Source organism: Epinephelus lanceolatus, chromosome 8, assembly GCF_041903045.1.
Source record: "Epinephelus lanceolatus isolate andai-2023 chromosome 8, ASM4190304v1, whole genome shotgun sequence".
Taxonomy (NCBI): domain Eukaryota; kingdom Metazoa; phylum Chordata; class Actinopteri; order Perciformes; family Serranidae; genus Epinephelus; species Epinephelus lanceolatus.
In genome coordinates this window covers 6,535,372-6,551,172 of record NC_135741.1, presented here as the reverse complement: position 1 = coordinate 6,551,172, position 15,801 = coordinate 6,535,372, and the positions used below count along the sequence as shown (strand labels likewise).

Sequence of the window (15,801 nt, the reverse complement as noted above, 5' to 3'; positions counted from 1 at the left end):
TTATAACGTTGGTAATAAGTTTAATTTAATTTAAGTTTAATTTAAGTTTCTGTATTCATATAACTCTCTTGAAAACAATTAGCAATACCACAATGTAAATATAGTCTATTCAAAATTTTAATTTAGCACAAAAGTTTTAGTAACCAAATACATTAAAAGTACAAGTAAATATTAGATAAGCAATATTCAATTATGATAGAAAAAGTAATACTACTATTTTAAAACTGTTGGATAGTTGACCCTGTAACAATGCAACAGAAATTGCAATCTAAAAACTGTCCGATAAAATCAGTGGAGTAAAAAAGGTATGATAATTCTCTTTGAGGAATTATGAAGTTACATTAAATAGAAGTCCTCAACCTAAGTACTTCAGAGTTGTTTTAAACTACAGTACTTGAGTAAATGAAAATTGTTTAATTACATTACTGTACGTGGTAAAAATGTAAAATTATATCAAATGTGTTTTAAGTGGCAAAAATGTGATTATGCTCATGTGAGCATATAGTACAGCAATAGATTAAAAAAAGCTCCTAAATAAAAAAAACTTTTTACCAAAAAGTAGTAACCCAGAGATGCAAGTAAAACTTGATTGTACATCTTTAAAACCAAAAATAATTTATATATATATATATATATATATATATATACATACTTAATTGTTGTATAAAAGGACAGCAGCAAAAGTTATTCTATACTTTCAGACTAATGAAGAAATGGGTCCTTAGTGTCACAGAAAAACACACACAAAGACGAAGTAACATAACCAATTTTTATTTTAAAATAAAAACTGGTAGCACCTTGTCACTTTGAGTTTTGGTCAGATCAGGTAGACAAAATCAGTGATTTATTCTAATAAACAAAGACAAATTGTGACTGTCAATACAAATACTTTTGGTCATCACAACTGGTACAATTTCATTGTCATATTTTACTAGTTAACATGCAGGCAATAATTGCATCAGACATTAAACATCATAGAAAAACCATATTACCCAGGAAACATAACCCCACAAAATATCTCTTGTACTGAATTAAAAATGGAAAAAGAAAATGTTTTCTTGCATGACTGAATCTTGGATTTACATCTGTTTGTGTATTTCATTGAACTGATCAAGTTGTTGAATTATCTATGAACTTTGACAGGAAAGTATGTGTTAATTAGGCACAGATAAAACAGTTTAACACAAGGCCAGCCTCAAAGTAGGCAAGTGGATTACAATACAAAATGTTATGCAGTAAGAACTACTGGACAATACAGATTTTTGGCCAATAAATATAGAAAAACACTCACACATGCTAAAAAAATCAAATTTGATATTTTCAAGTGTTGCACTGCAAGTACCACAGCCACATGGCATTACACTTGCTCTTGACAGTGTTTTCTCACGCTCAGCATGACACATCAGAGTGTGTAGGCCTACAAATCTCTTTTCAGGCAGAACACCATTCTCTGTCCGAATTTCAAAGGCACAGTTTTTACTTTCAGCACTGTCAATATAAAACAAGTGCAAGTTGTTTGTCATATATTTATAAAAGAAAACACATAGTAACAAATGAATTATTATTAAACATTGACTGAAAACTGTGGCATTTACGGTCATCCTATGTGCCAACGTATTCCAGTGTGTCTGCTTTCAACGGACCATCAAAGACAAGATTTCACCCTGTTTACTTAACTTATATCAAATATCAATCTGAACACTAATGATGTATATCTGCATGTTTTTGTAGAAATCATGTTATAGTACAAATAAGTAAAATGCACTTTTGTTCCGCTGCTCATTTACAGGTAAATAAGGCTACAGTAATGTTTACATCTGCTGAATGCAATTATTGACTGGCTACTCAGGAGGTACTGTCCATGTCATTACAGAACTGGGTTGCATAGAGAAACCATGTTCACTGTTTAAAAATAGATTTCCTTATAAAACAACCTATAAGAAGAAATCAATTAATGTATAAAATCTGGTGGAAAATTTCAAAAAAGAGCTGATGTTAGTTTTTGTTGTTCCTTAAAAGGCACACGAATTTAAAAAAAAAAAAAAAAAAAAAAAAAAAACAAGGTCCAAAAGTCAAGTCAGGGCAGGCAGGCTTCTGCTTTGGCAAATGAACCACTTTAATATTCTAACTGGAGTGATTGTGATGGGATTGCTTTGGTTGTTGTTTCCCGCTCCTTCAAATAGTGGTTGTCAATAATGTCAGCACTGAGGTTAAGAGGAAAGGCCTCAGATTGCGATTTCAGCAAACACATTGTGTTTTCCTGACTTGGAATTTCCTCAAACCCCCCCCCCCCCCCCCCCCCCCCAACACGCTAATGCAACTTTCTAAACAGATGATTTTGTGCAGAGGCAAGGAGAACAACGTTAGAAAACTCTAGAATCTATTGTAGTTGAAGAAGTTTCAAGCTGAGCAGGTCCATAGAGAGCTTAATGTCCACGAAGCTGGTCCAAATGGGTATAAACATTATCAGCTTGACTAAGTTCCTCAAACACAGGCAGAAGGTTGAGCAGCTCAGCGTCGTCCACGTCATCAAACCATGACACCACAGGAACCTGATGGAAACAAACTGTCACTCACAAACTGCTGGCTTTAACATCAAATATTCACATATAAACTGCACCTGCCAGAAGTGCAAATACAGTAAGAATCCAAAGCAGCACATCATTTTAATCAGGTGAACCATTTTAATCTGTATGTTTCTGTAAATAAAATTAGAACTGAAACAACCAGCAACTATTGTCATAATCAATAAATTGTGTTAGTCATTTTTCAAGCAAAAATGCCATCAGCTACTGACGTGAAATATTTGCTGCTTTTCTTTGTCATATATGAGAGTAAATGTTATGTCATTGGGTTTTTGGACCGTTGGTAGGACAAAACAAAACATTTGATGGCATTATAATAATTACTTTTCACTATTTTGTACCATATTACGAACAAAACGATAAGTCAATAAAGTAATCTCTCAGAACACTGAGAACTAAATCAGCTAATCTAATTTATTATTTTTATGAGCTCATCTCACATGGACCACAAACCTTCTCATCAAGCTTGAGGTCTGGAAAAAATCTTGTCAAAAAAGTTTGTGAAATAAGATCTAAGCTTTAGTACAAACAAGTTATCCTTTGCATAATTTTTATCCTACAGTGTCCCTGCCATTTTTTAAAACTAAATTTTGTTCCCTAAAGGAGCTGTATGTGACAGTCAGAGCATTAATAGAGCAGCAAACCACTATCTGTTATGTAAAGGTAATGGCGTCCTGAGCAGAGAATGAAGTCACGCTCCCTCTCTGTAGGTCATAATCTGAGCTCCTGTGTTCTTTGTTGTGGTAGCTGGTCCAGCCGTGCATGCATGTGAGTCCCATGTGTGTATCCAACAGGCTAGCTATTCACCACTCTGTGCTCATACAGCGGTTGCTGCTGATAATGTCGTGTTGACCCACAGTAGCAGGATGGCGTTGTCGCAGAAGGGAAATGCCCAACCTTTTTGTTGACACCTTTAGCTTTGTCAGCACTGTTACTGTTGTTTAGCATTGTTGGCACTGTTAGCACCATTACCTGGTAGCAGCCAGCTCAGCCACCTCTATGTTGAAACTGTGTGCATACAATCCCGGTTCAGACTGTGAATAATAAATATGCTCTGATTGTCACACACAGCTAATTTAATTTTTCCAGGCCTCCATGAGCTTAATGAGACACAGGTATAAGAGCAGGTGCCACATCTTTTGAATGATGGATATCAATATTTTTTATCACAAGGAGGCACACAATAGCTGAAAAGATCAGCTCAAAACTCACAGCATTATTAGGGTGGAAGATGTAGGAGGCAGGAGAGTTATCCAGGATGAGGGTTTTGTGGAGATCTCTGCCCAGGCGGCTCAAATCCTTGACATAGCAGCCCTGGTGGAATACGCAAGATTCCCGGAATAACCGGGTCCGGAATACACCACACTGATCCAGCAGGTCCGTCACTGGGTCTGCATACTGGTGGAGGCCAGGGGGAGGTGGGGAGTGGGTGAGGGGAGAGCAGGTTGGACTAATGAAGCACTTTCTACCAATGGTGGATATTTAATAGAACAGCAAATAGCTATGAAACAGCATCACACATCCAAAATATCTACTTGTCTGGATTGGGTTGCACCAGCTATTTATAATCCCACTAATAGATTCGTGTTGTCATCCCTGAGTTCTTAGTAACTATCAAGTAGTCAAACTCGTGATTCCTAAACCGGGTTGCACCAATAAAACTTAAGAAAGTCACTGTGGCAGCACAAACTGTAATAGAACTGCCAAACAGAACAGTTTTATGGGACTTAACTTTGTTTAACGAATGCATACATGAGAATTATATGTGTTTTTTTTAGAGTTAGCAATATTCATGAAGTATAGAATTATGGAAGATACACGATTATGCTAACTTCAGCTGCACTGTTTAGTCACTTGGTCAGATATGTCGACCATACAATGATATCTCTTTATCTTCAAACCAAACGATCACATGTTAGCAAGCTACCTAAATCTGCAATGATTAGTCAAATAGTCGATTGCCAGAGAATTACTGGCAACATTCTGATCATTGAATAATCGCTTTAGTCATTTTTTAAAGCCAAGTATCTGCTGGTTTCATGCATCTTAAATGTGAAATTTTGATGCTTCTCTTTGTCATACATAATTCTAAGACTGTTGGTCTGATGAAATAACCATCAGAAGATGTTGCCTTGGGCTCTGGAAAATTACACAGACATTTTTCACAATTTTCTGACATTTTAATTGAGAAAATAAATAGCAGATTAATCAAAATTTAAAATAACTCACTATTTTTATGTCTAAATATTTAGAACTATCTTGTGTACGTGATGCATCCCATTTTATTGTATTTAAACATCTACACTTACATTATCACAAGGCTAAGTTTGAGCTTACAAAGAGTTGATGCAAGCGGCTACGGATGAGCACAGAAACAAACCATAGCTTCAAACATGAGCATGGTGTCTACTTAGAGCATGTTACGCAGCTGCTATCACAGTAAAAGCAGAACTAAAGAGGCAGGAGAAAGCAGAACAACCTCTGATAGATCAGACAGGACAGCAAACATCAAACACACACACACACAAAAAACTTGCTGAATAAGATATCTATTTTAGGATCTGCTTTAGTATCTGATGTGAAAAGTACCTTAGCAAGACTGGCTGTAAACAGCACACATTCAAACAACTCTCCCATTCTCTGCAGGAACTCATCCACATACGGCCTCTTCAGCACATACACCTGTGAAACAAACAGACTGTCAGTTAACAGTCCCACCAGTTTTACTCTCATTTAAATGTCTTTACATTTGAACCATCAACTTATTGTTTCCATCCGTTGGCTGCTAATGGCCAGTTCCTGAAACAAGTAATCAAGAATAGGCCGTGCCAGTGTTAACCAGCCTATCCTGGATTACTTGAACCAGGCAGAGGCCCACAGAGGGTTGCTTACCAGCACATGGGGTCCCAGGGATCACATTTCTGAGTTAATTACATTTCCACATGTCCAATAGTGAGAAGTTGGGCAAATGAAGTTGGGCTAATGGTCCAATACAGTGTGCTAGTTGAGCATTTTTTCAGCATCTTCACAGCGGCAGTTAAATGTACTGCATCACTTATTAATGAAATTTTAAATGAACTGGGCTGAAATGACTCATTTTCCTGCTGATGCATCCACTTGCGACTCCCTGTTCAACAGCTGGCCAGTAGAGGGCTCCGTGCACCCATCAGAGCAAAAACCTGGCTGATCAGTTACAAGACCCATCCCTTTTTTTAGCTCAGCAACCGCTGCAAACACATCAACATACATACACAAACACAGCCCCCTCCCCTCCACAGCAAACACACTCACACACAGTAGTTCACCTGGTGTGTGGTCCCCTCTATCTCCACAGGCACGATGAAGTCCGCATTACTAATAGGCTGGAGGGAGAACACAGAAGGAGATGGTTGGCATGCTCATTCACATGAGCCGCGCTGTGTACATTCACATGGCATTACATAACAAGTGAACACTTAGAACTAGACTCCACACCGCTGCCATAAATCACAGCGAAGAGCCTACACAAACAGAACATAATTCACTTGATGTTCCTCGAGCACGTGATGGTTTTAGTGAAGAAATTCTGATAGAAATTAATAAACAACCAGACCGATGCACCGCTGTCACAAGATGCCATTATGTGTAACATTTACTCGATGTTTGTTAAAATGAGGCATCAACCTCAAGAAAAATAAGCTTATGTGGTGTTACAGTGAAGGATTTCTTTGCTTTGGTACCTTGAATGAGCTATGCACCAGTGTCTCATCCAGGTCTATGACCACACATATCTTCCCTTGGTCCTGGGCCTCCACCTCGGGCAGGAGGCTCGGTTCAGACTGCTAAGGAGACACACAAAGGATTGTTTAATGGCACCGTCCCACATACACCTGTATAATTTCTCTTGTGTTATGTTTATACCTAAGAAGCATGATTAGTCCTGATAGTGCAGTGATTTATATGAAAATCCGACCACTGCTGTTTAATTTTACCTCTGGGAAATTAGATAAGACTCAGTTTTGGAGCTTCATGTATGTGTGGAAGGATGAAGGAGTGGGCTTCATTATGTCCTGTAACAGCTTCTATGTTGCATATATTTAAGATTAGCATATTTATGTCTTTGGTTATATCTCCCAAAAGCATCTCTGCAGGCATTATCTGCAGGGAGAACACATTAGCTTGACATGATCTCATTTTTAGATATCCAGTTTTCCCCCTTTGTTATTTCGGTTTCACTTTGGGCTTCCTGTGAGCACAGTCAATCTGAAATTAATTATTAATATATTACATAACGTAAATACGTTATCCGTAAGAAAGGCAAAAACTCTGAGAATAAATACTAAACATGGGCAACAACAACAACATTATTTCCCCAACTAAACAACATGATGCAACATAACCCCACCGGCGCCAACGTTTAATTTGGTTTGATTTCAGTGCCATACAATAACCAGGCCCTACAGATGCTTCTTCCTGTTTGCTCCTGATGCTGGAGGACACTCCTCAATGTGAACAAACATGGCAACTCATTAAAATGCCCCTTACATGGTACTGAAACTCTAATCAGGCTGACAGCGTTCACCAGCGTGGCCAGCCGTGTGCAGCAGGCGCTCAAGGCTTTATTTTTTTCTCCACCTCAGCAATTACCAGGCACACAATACACCATTCTCTGCTCGCTGTCTGCCTAAAGGATTGATAGTCGCTCTGTCGTTCTTATCTCCCTTGGAGGATCAAGTACGAACATCAAAGTGATTCCATATCCGCAGACAGTTGCGGTTAGCTTTCAAGATGTTCAGAGCAGGTGCAATAGTGGCTTTAGTGCGCAGTTGTAAAGAAAATAGTGCTTGAAGACAATAATAAGCTCATTTTTACAACAGCATGTTTAGTTTATTCCTACAGATGGCCAAACTATTCAAACACCTCCTCTTTTATGGTGAGCAGAGTGTGTGTGTGTGTGTGTGGGTGCGACAAGGAAGTGAAATGTTAAATAAACAAAAATAAAGGCAGAGCTGAACTGAGGTCTTCAAATTGTTTTCAGTGGTGTGAAACATTGCTGGAATAAGAATAGTGTTACCTTGACAACCGTCCCATTTTCCTGTGACTCCAGCAAGGGCTGCTGGGAAGGTGGTGGTGTTGGTGGTGGTGGTTTGGGGCCATCCTGAGCTTGGAGGCAACAGAAGAGCGCTTTGAAGATGTTACAACTCCGAGGCTGTTTCAGGGCAGACCGGCTCACCTGGCCTGTTTAGCACAGAGAAAGACACACTTTCATGAGCAAACCAAGTAAAACTGCAGGTAGTCAACATGGAAATGTTAAGTGGGGCCTTGAATCACACGTCAGATACACGTAATCTAATGTTTTTTCCTCCCACACACACCAAACAAATCTTGTTACATGAAACTAGATGGAAATTTGATCAAAATCAATCACTTCAATTCAGCATAATTTGTCATGAGCTACTTGTAAAGTGTAAAAAGAGCTTCCCCCTTTCCTAAAGGCACCATCCATCTGTCTACAGGGATGGCACAGCCTGCACATGAAATCTGTTTTTAATGCGCCTGTCTCTGCTGCTGTTGCTGCTGCTGGAAATGGCTGGTACATGTTATATAATCACAGAGGGCGGGAAAACCCACACTTTTCAGCACTACCTTCAACAGAAAACACAGACAGAAAACATTCCAACCATTTTAAACTCCAAGACCTTACGGGGCTGCCTGAAGCTAGCCAGAACAGACGGACAGGCAGGCAGGCAGTGAGTCGGACAAGCAGTCACACCTCAGTGCTCTGTGGAGGTCTTTGATCAGTCACCGTAACCCTGACTGTCCCAGCCCCATACAAGACTTGTGGTGAAAGAAAGGGAGAAAAGCATTCCTGCAAGTCCCCTCTAGTGTGTTTCATGTGAGGACTTGCAAACTGAATTTATACCCATCAATACAGAGGCATCATAGTAAACACCCACAGCCTTTACTGGAAAGAGGAACTGTTGATAACAGCAAAAGTGGAGAGAAAAAGAAAGAGATTTTTTGTACTAATAATCCAGTTTCCATGCTGACCCTCACTGCTCTGAAGACATAATGCAGACACACCAATGACCATGTTACACAACACCATGTTTAAGAGACAAAGGAGCTTGATTTGGTAATTCCTCAGATGTCCACTCTTTCATTAGTCCTGCACACTTCTCTTTTCCTGAAAATATCATAATATCCCTTCAATATAATCCACATGATTAATGTGAATCCTGACAGCCAATCAGTGTAAACCAGCCTATTGATTTCCCACAGGAAGGCAGTATTGGTCATGTATGACATAACACATTTATTATATCCCCTCTGCATGTAAAAGGACGGACAGAGAACAGCAGATTAATCCTACAGTGATCTACTGGTGACAGGATGCGATATATTACTTTACCCCCACTCAATCTTACAAAACATGCACAGCAAAAAAATAAATAATTTTCCAAACCCGCACATTTAAACGTTACCTGCAGTCATGCAATGTGCACGATATCAGCAGCCATGTAGTGAGCCAGAATCAATGAGCAAAGCCTCTTTCAAGCCTGAGGAAAGCGTGCAAACAACGAAATCTTTGAAACGGCGCTACAATGGGCGTGTGCAGAGGGGTGTGTTTGTGCATTCCGCTGTCAACACCGCGGCACCTGGTATTTCTATACAGTCCCCCTGTTAATCAGCAGCCACTCCAGAGCCCCTTTTACACCCACCAGCCTGTGATATGTTTTATGATTTAATACAGAAACTGTGCTGTTTGTCTGTCTGGTAAAATCCAAGCAAACGTGGGAACAGTGCAGCAGTCTTTCTAATGCTACTGCCGCGCACTGATCTGTGACCACCACCTCCCCTATCTAAAATATGAACAAAACACCACATCATAGTTTATAAATGAACCAAACAGCTTGGTTTACACTGTACTGTTGTGCTGCCTGTGGTGACAGACGAGCTCCTCGCGCTGTACCTGGTAGTAGTAGGATATGGGATGGTGCCAAACAAGCTGGAACCTGATCGACATAAATACACGGCAGCTTGGTTTTTTTTTTTTTGGGGGGGGGGGGGGGGGGCTTGCCATGATCACCAGCAGCACCACCAGCACTGATGAGAACTCAGCCATAATCACAACACCACATGTTAAGAAGCAGCACAAAAAAAGAGATAAAAACAGGATCAACAATGGCTAAGCTCTGGATGGCAAACCCAGTGCGTAATGGAGACTGTGAACTTATACTTGACCTTCTATTCAATAGTGTAGGAGCATTTTAGCTGTGGCAAAGCGACATGATCATCTCATCTCACTCCTGGTGGGTGTTGTTTTATTTTTGTTCTAGGAGTTGTTGCTCTTTGTGGTCTGCAGGTGAGGAAAAACAGCCTCTGGGTGCAACAGCATTAAGCACATTATGCCTATGTCACATTGTGTTTGTGATTAGATGTAAATATGAAGATATTTTTGGGTGAATGTGAAACAGAAAGGGGGCAATGCGCCTCTTTGACCGCGCGTCCGCAGCGCTCAACTGTCAAATGGGGGCACTACAGGCTTTCTCAATACACCAATCATTATTCAGAAAATACTCAAATAAAACCACACCACATGAAGCGGATATACCACTGCTTTAAAAGCACATATACACACACACATTTAACACAGGCCCATCTCACCTGTTTTCGGTGACACTTGAACGTCTTCTTTCTGCACTTGGGTGATAACAGAACTTTCCATCTGACAATCACGGAGCCCTCAAAATCCTCAAATCCTGTCCCCGAGCACTGATGGGCATCCCTCATTGGGTTTTATTGGCAAGTCGACTCAATTATTCGCCGAGGTAACTTGTCACATCCGCCTCAGTAACAATCCCCGATGAGAGTAGGGTTTATCTTGTTCCTGGGTTTCTTTATTCCCCCGCCGCTTCTTCTTCTTCTTCTCTCGGAGGTCCGCCGCCTGGGGAGGGGACAAGGCACTTGGATATGTTTTTTTGGAGGCTATTTGAGCCTCTGTCAGCTCCGTCGTCTCGGGTTTACCACTACTATTACGGGTAATGTCGCCGAGCAGCCCCCCTCTACCCGTCGCTGCGAAGTCTTCACTCTTGCACCAACAACATGGAGAATCCAGGCGAGAGAAGGAAAACAACCGAGGAAATGGGGCAAGGGAGGGCGGTTTCAAGCCCCCCCTTACTACAGATAAACAACATCGCCCGAAAGGCCTCAAACAGCGACGGAAAACACCGAGAGTCGACCTCTACCGCCGGCTTCAGTGCGATAAAACGGATTTCCGTGATCGGTAAGATGTAAAATATGAGTTTTGTTGTTATCCGGGGCTTTGTTTTTCTACGGTTGGGACTCCGCGGGCGCCTTGAAACCGTCCCCGCGCTCTGATTGGACGCCCGGGAGGAGGAGGGGCGTGGCCAAGGCATTCCTCCCCGTCCTGCACGCGCCGCGCCGAACACATTCCAGCGCTGCTCGTACAAATGAGATCACATTGTTTGTAAATTATTTAAAAAATAATGTTAATTTCTGCGACTGCATTAACATAACAAAGACGGCAGGCAGCGTATGTACCCGTTATTACAAATTAATTTATTTGTTTATTACGTTTATTTTATTTATTATTTATTTGTATTTATTTTCTACAAATATATGTATTTATTGTTTGTAGTCCGCTTTTTTTTTTACTGTTATTCAACGTTAATAAATGTATCAGAGGAGTCTAAAATATTATTAATTATAAGCCAACAATAGTGCAATTATCTCAAAACAAAAGCACTTTACATTATCGGTGCATTAAATGTTTAAGAGCCCACGCTTCACGTGTTACCTTTTAGTTTCCAAGCATACAATTCGCGGTTTTAACGTGTAAAAACGCGATATCATAACCTCTGATTATCAGGAAACAAACATCAAAGCCGAGCCTGTTAAATAACATGCTAAAAAGTATATATTCAGTCAACAACACTAAACAAACAATATGCATGATGTATGTAACAACCTATAGATAATCTTATAGACCACCTCAGTTTACATTGAATATGTCTATCCTGCATCAGAGTGGTGTTGTTGGTAACTTCATGCAGAGCTACACGTAACTGTCCCTCAGTACTACTTTTTTGCAGGGCAGGCCTTTTGGGTAACAGAGGGCAGAGTGAAACCGATGACCCAGGCTCCTTTCATTTTCTCTCCACTCTTGCTTCCCTTTACTGACACAATCATAAAATGAAACTTTAACTTGTTCTCTGCCTGAAAACTGCTGGGGGACTTTTCTCTTTTGGCAAACCACGAACATTTGTGCAACAACAGGCTCTGATGCAGTTATTTTGCTGCTGATTATAAACTTTAAAAGGTTGGTTGCATTGTTTAAAAATACAGACAAGTATGAAGTTTAATCAACTCTGTTCAGAGTTTGTCATTATTTAGGTCTTAATCCAGTCAGTAATTAGACAACAAATGCACAAACAGCTACCTGTTTTTAATTTAAACAACTTAAACTCAGCTGCAGATAAATCCTGTGTATTTTATAATAATTTTTCACCATATAGAGTGTAGTGATCTACTGAGTACCTAGACCTGAAACACATTTGTTTTACCCTGTTCAAATAAATAGAAGAGGGTTTGACATCATGTTAGGCAACGTGGTCACCCAGTGGGACCCCAGATATTTATATTTACAGCATGGAGGTTCTGCAACACCTCCTCAGAGTAAATCACAGTCATCCCCTTGCTGTAATGCACATTGAGCAACTGAGATGTGGAGTTAAGTGACAGCAGATACTTGCTATATTTAGGCACGTCAACACACATGAGATTGATGTAAAGGACACAGACTGCATGCATCCATAAGATGAGGAAAACAATAAAATAAACTTGTTAATAAAAGGAATAACTGCACAGTTGAAATAGTCACCCGGCCCATTCCAAACCCATGTGGGCCCATTACACCACGAGCTCAGCCAGTGCCCACAGTGGCCACAATGCAAGACATAAACAAGAATGGCCCCGCTGTTTGCATTCCTGGTGTCGGACATTTTAGGGCAGCACTGACAGATCTGTGTAAAAATATATACAAAATAAGTACGGACCGCACAGCTGGAAAATGTCATGCGGTTTACAGCTGATGCCACTGTTTACTAAATCAACTTGAAATTCATTATCTGTGCCTGATCGCTGCTGCGTCTTGCCCTCTTCTCCTTCTTCATCTGTTGCATTCCTCTTAACAGAAGACACAGAAAGAGTAAAGAGGGTCAGCTGGTGTTTGAGGCCCTGTGCTGAGTGTTAAGGGTGCCGCAGTTGTACCCCTGGAAAGATCTGCCCAAAACATGTGACTTCAAACATCAGGTACAAGTTAAAGCCACATCCATCTTCCATCAGTCAACAGGACTAATGTGCAAGCACGTAAAAAAACAGCGTGAGGCGGAAGGAGAAATAAATCACAAGTGTAGAATTCATCAGAGGGAAAAGGGAAAAGAAATGCAAACAAATGTGATTATCTTTAAATGATCCTGACATACAAGTCCTGTGTTTCCATGCTGTGGTTTATTGTGTTTGTTCAGTGCCACTGTTTGTTTACAATTCAATAACGCATTGAATGATTTTTATAATTGCAGTTCATTAAATCAGTCAGTCCTGGAAAACCGCAGTAATAAAACAACACTGGGTTTTCTGCTGTAGTAAATGCATCAAAGACGTCTTTTGGCAAAAATAAATCAACTTAAGTCACATTACGTTAAAGCAAATACACAAATACAACACTGTTAAAATATCTTATCAAAAAATCTGTTAATATATCACCCAGGCCACACACAAGGATTAAAAGATATTCTGTACAAAACTGTTCATCAAGTTACTGCGCAGCCAAAATCAGTGGTGATGTTGACATAAATGGCAAAAAATAAAAATCACATTAACCTCTTGCACACATACACACACACACACACACACACACACACACACACACACACACACACACACACACAAATATAAACTCCATCCATCAGGCGTTGTGGTTCTATTTCTACATTTCACACCTGGGAATCCACAGCGTCTACTTACAGCCCCATGCACTCTGCCATGCATTAACTACATCCAATCATGTTGATGACAAACTAGCTGTTGAAATGTGCTTGCAGCATCTGAGCCTCATGTAGGGCTGGGACTGTAGGGTCTACAATCATGTGATTTGCTGGAAGAGCCCACCCTCCCTCTCCCTCCCCCCTTACACCCTCCTCTCCTCCCCTACCCTCCCAGCTCGCAGGCCTGCCCCTGAGTGGCCTCTGCTAGGCTATGTTTCCAGGAAAGGGGCCTACTGGACAGGCTGTGAGGCCTAGGCAGGGAGACATTGGCTCATTGAGAAAAACAAAAACAGAGAGGGGCGGTGGGAAGACTCTCCCCTCTTACATAACTCTGCCTCCATGACAGGAAAAAAAAAGTTCCCCGCCACAATGCAAAGAAAAACCTGTCCGTCCGCCTCTCCTCGGCTTGCAAATGCTGAAGCACTTCAGGACAGGAATTCAGGCAACACTGAAACCAGCAGTGCTTGCTTACTGTTACACAATAGTTGCAACTCTTCAGTCATACCACCACCACAGGCATGTCACACACACATCTGAACGCACAGGAACATTAGCGTCAATGCACTGCAGCTCATTTAGTTTGTTTTGTTTGACACTATAATGCTGTTCCTGTGCAGCCTGAACAACACATAAACTGTGATGTAACACACTGTGTCATTTAATGTGTTGTGTTATGTTGTTCAGCTCTGGTGGTGAGACATTTACTGTATCTGAGGAGCCTCTCTGGTGGCCTGTACTGCCTCCCCGTGGCCAAAAGAGGAACTGCACTGAGTCTGAAAAATGAATTCAGTTTCCTCAAAGGACAAAAAAAATAACAGTCCTCAGAGGGTTTAAAGATATACTATGCAGGATTGTTGGTCACTGCTTGTAAACACACTCGCAGAGACAGTGAAACTAAAAACCAAACCCTAATTATTTTTGCTCACCTGAGTGCTGTGTGGATACATGCCCATACATCCCTGAAAAAGAATAAATTAAGAAAATACAGGCAGAGGGCAGAGTCTCTGCAGGAAAATGCACCGCCACACACTGAGAGTGGGACGTAAGTGATAATTGAGAGTGATTATTTCTTTATGAGTCCATAGGGTGCACTGAGGATGAGGTTTTCTGCAGGCTGACGAGCAAGTTAGTATCACCTTGGTTTCCTCGTCAAAAAGCCAATGGGATTTCACACTGGATTTTGGATTATTGCAGAAAATAAGCACTGTGGCAAGCAAGATCATCTACACGAATGAACACCACTTTTATGATTTTTGATGTGTAAATGCAATTGCCAGAAGTATAAAGCCAACATTAGGCTATAAACGAGCTACACCACTGTCACATGGCTTCATCATAGCCACCACAACGAGATTGTAAAAGATGTGTTCACAGTAATGGCGATCTGTAGTCTCATTTAGCCACATGTTAGCAATCACCTTTTTTAAGACACATAAAAGCTTCAAAATTCACGAGTGGGGTATTTACTGATGTGTTTTATGTCATAGAACAAATGTGAAAGTCTCTGAAGCTTGTATTAACCACAGACCTTATTTTAGACATCTAACAGAAAACCCTTCGACCTTTAGACGAGGGAACCTGACGTGAAAGATGCCAACTCATCTCTGTGTTTTAGGACTCATTCCTGCACCACTCTATACATTGTATAGAAATTGTTTTTGGGGGAAAATCCAGCAAAGTATACCTTTAAAAAACTCTTATTTAAATTAGTAAAAGTCTTAAATATTCTCTTGCAGGCGTCCGGGAGATGTTCACCTATAAACTAAAAGTGGAATTGAGGGTGTTGCATGAGTTTGTTGTGCTTTTTAATGATTATCTGGTTACAGGTCCCATTCATTATAGCATTAGGAATTATAGTTACATACAGCTGGAAAAGTACTGGAGAAAAAAAAGGTGATACAATAACGAATAATTGTAGGCCACATTGTCCCTATGGTTTTCTATTATACTTTCTTTGGCTGATTTGATCACAAAACAGATATTTAATTTAATTCTATGTGGCGTTAAAAAGGTTTTACTTAACTTGGTGAACCTGCAGAAATCATGAGATAGTTTTGTATCATGTTGTAGGGTGAGATTTATTGTTATGGATTACCTTATTTTACAGTAATCCACAAAATGTTTATTGTGAAAATTTCCATAATTTAATAAGTGGTAAATCTATACAT

At 40.3% G+C, this 15,801-nt stretch overlaps 1 protein-coding gene across 2 annotated transcripts; it reads right to left on the bottom strand.

Annotated features, from left to right (window-relative positions):
• Positions 1 to 755: 755 nt before the first annotated feature.
• ctdsp2 (CTD (carboxy-terminal domain, RNA polymerase II, polypeptide A) small phosphatase 2) lies at positions 756 to 10,693 on the bottom strand. Of its 2 annotated transcripts, none has more exons than XM_033629698.2 (7): positions 10,233 to 10,693; positions 7,639 to 7,802; positions 6,305 to 6,403; positions 5,891 to 5,947; positions 5,175 to 5,267; positions 3,798 to 3,983; positions 756 to 2,552 (listed from the first exon to the last, which is right to left on the bottom strand). In XM_033629698.2, the coding sequence occupies exons 1-7, from the start codon at positions 10,291 to 10,293 to the stop codon at positions 2,427 to 2,429; spliced, it is 786 nt and encodes a 261-aa protein (XP_033485589.1). In that variant the 5' UTR covers positions 10,294 to 10,693; the 3' UTR covers positions 756 to 2,426. The 2 variants fall into 2 exon arrangements, with proteins under 2 accessions (XP_033485589.1, XP_033485588.1); XM_033629697.2 differs by having other exon boundaries at positions 6,305 to 6,406; positions 10,233 to 10,679.
• Positions 10,694 to 15,801: the final 5,108 nt, after the last annotated feature.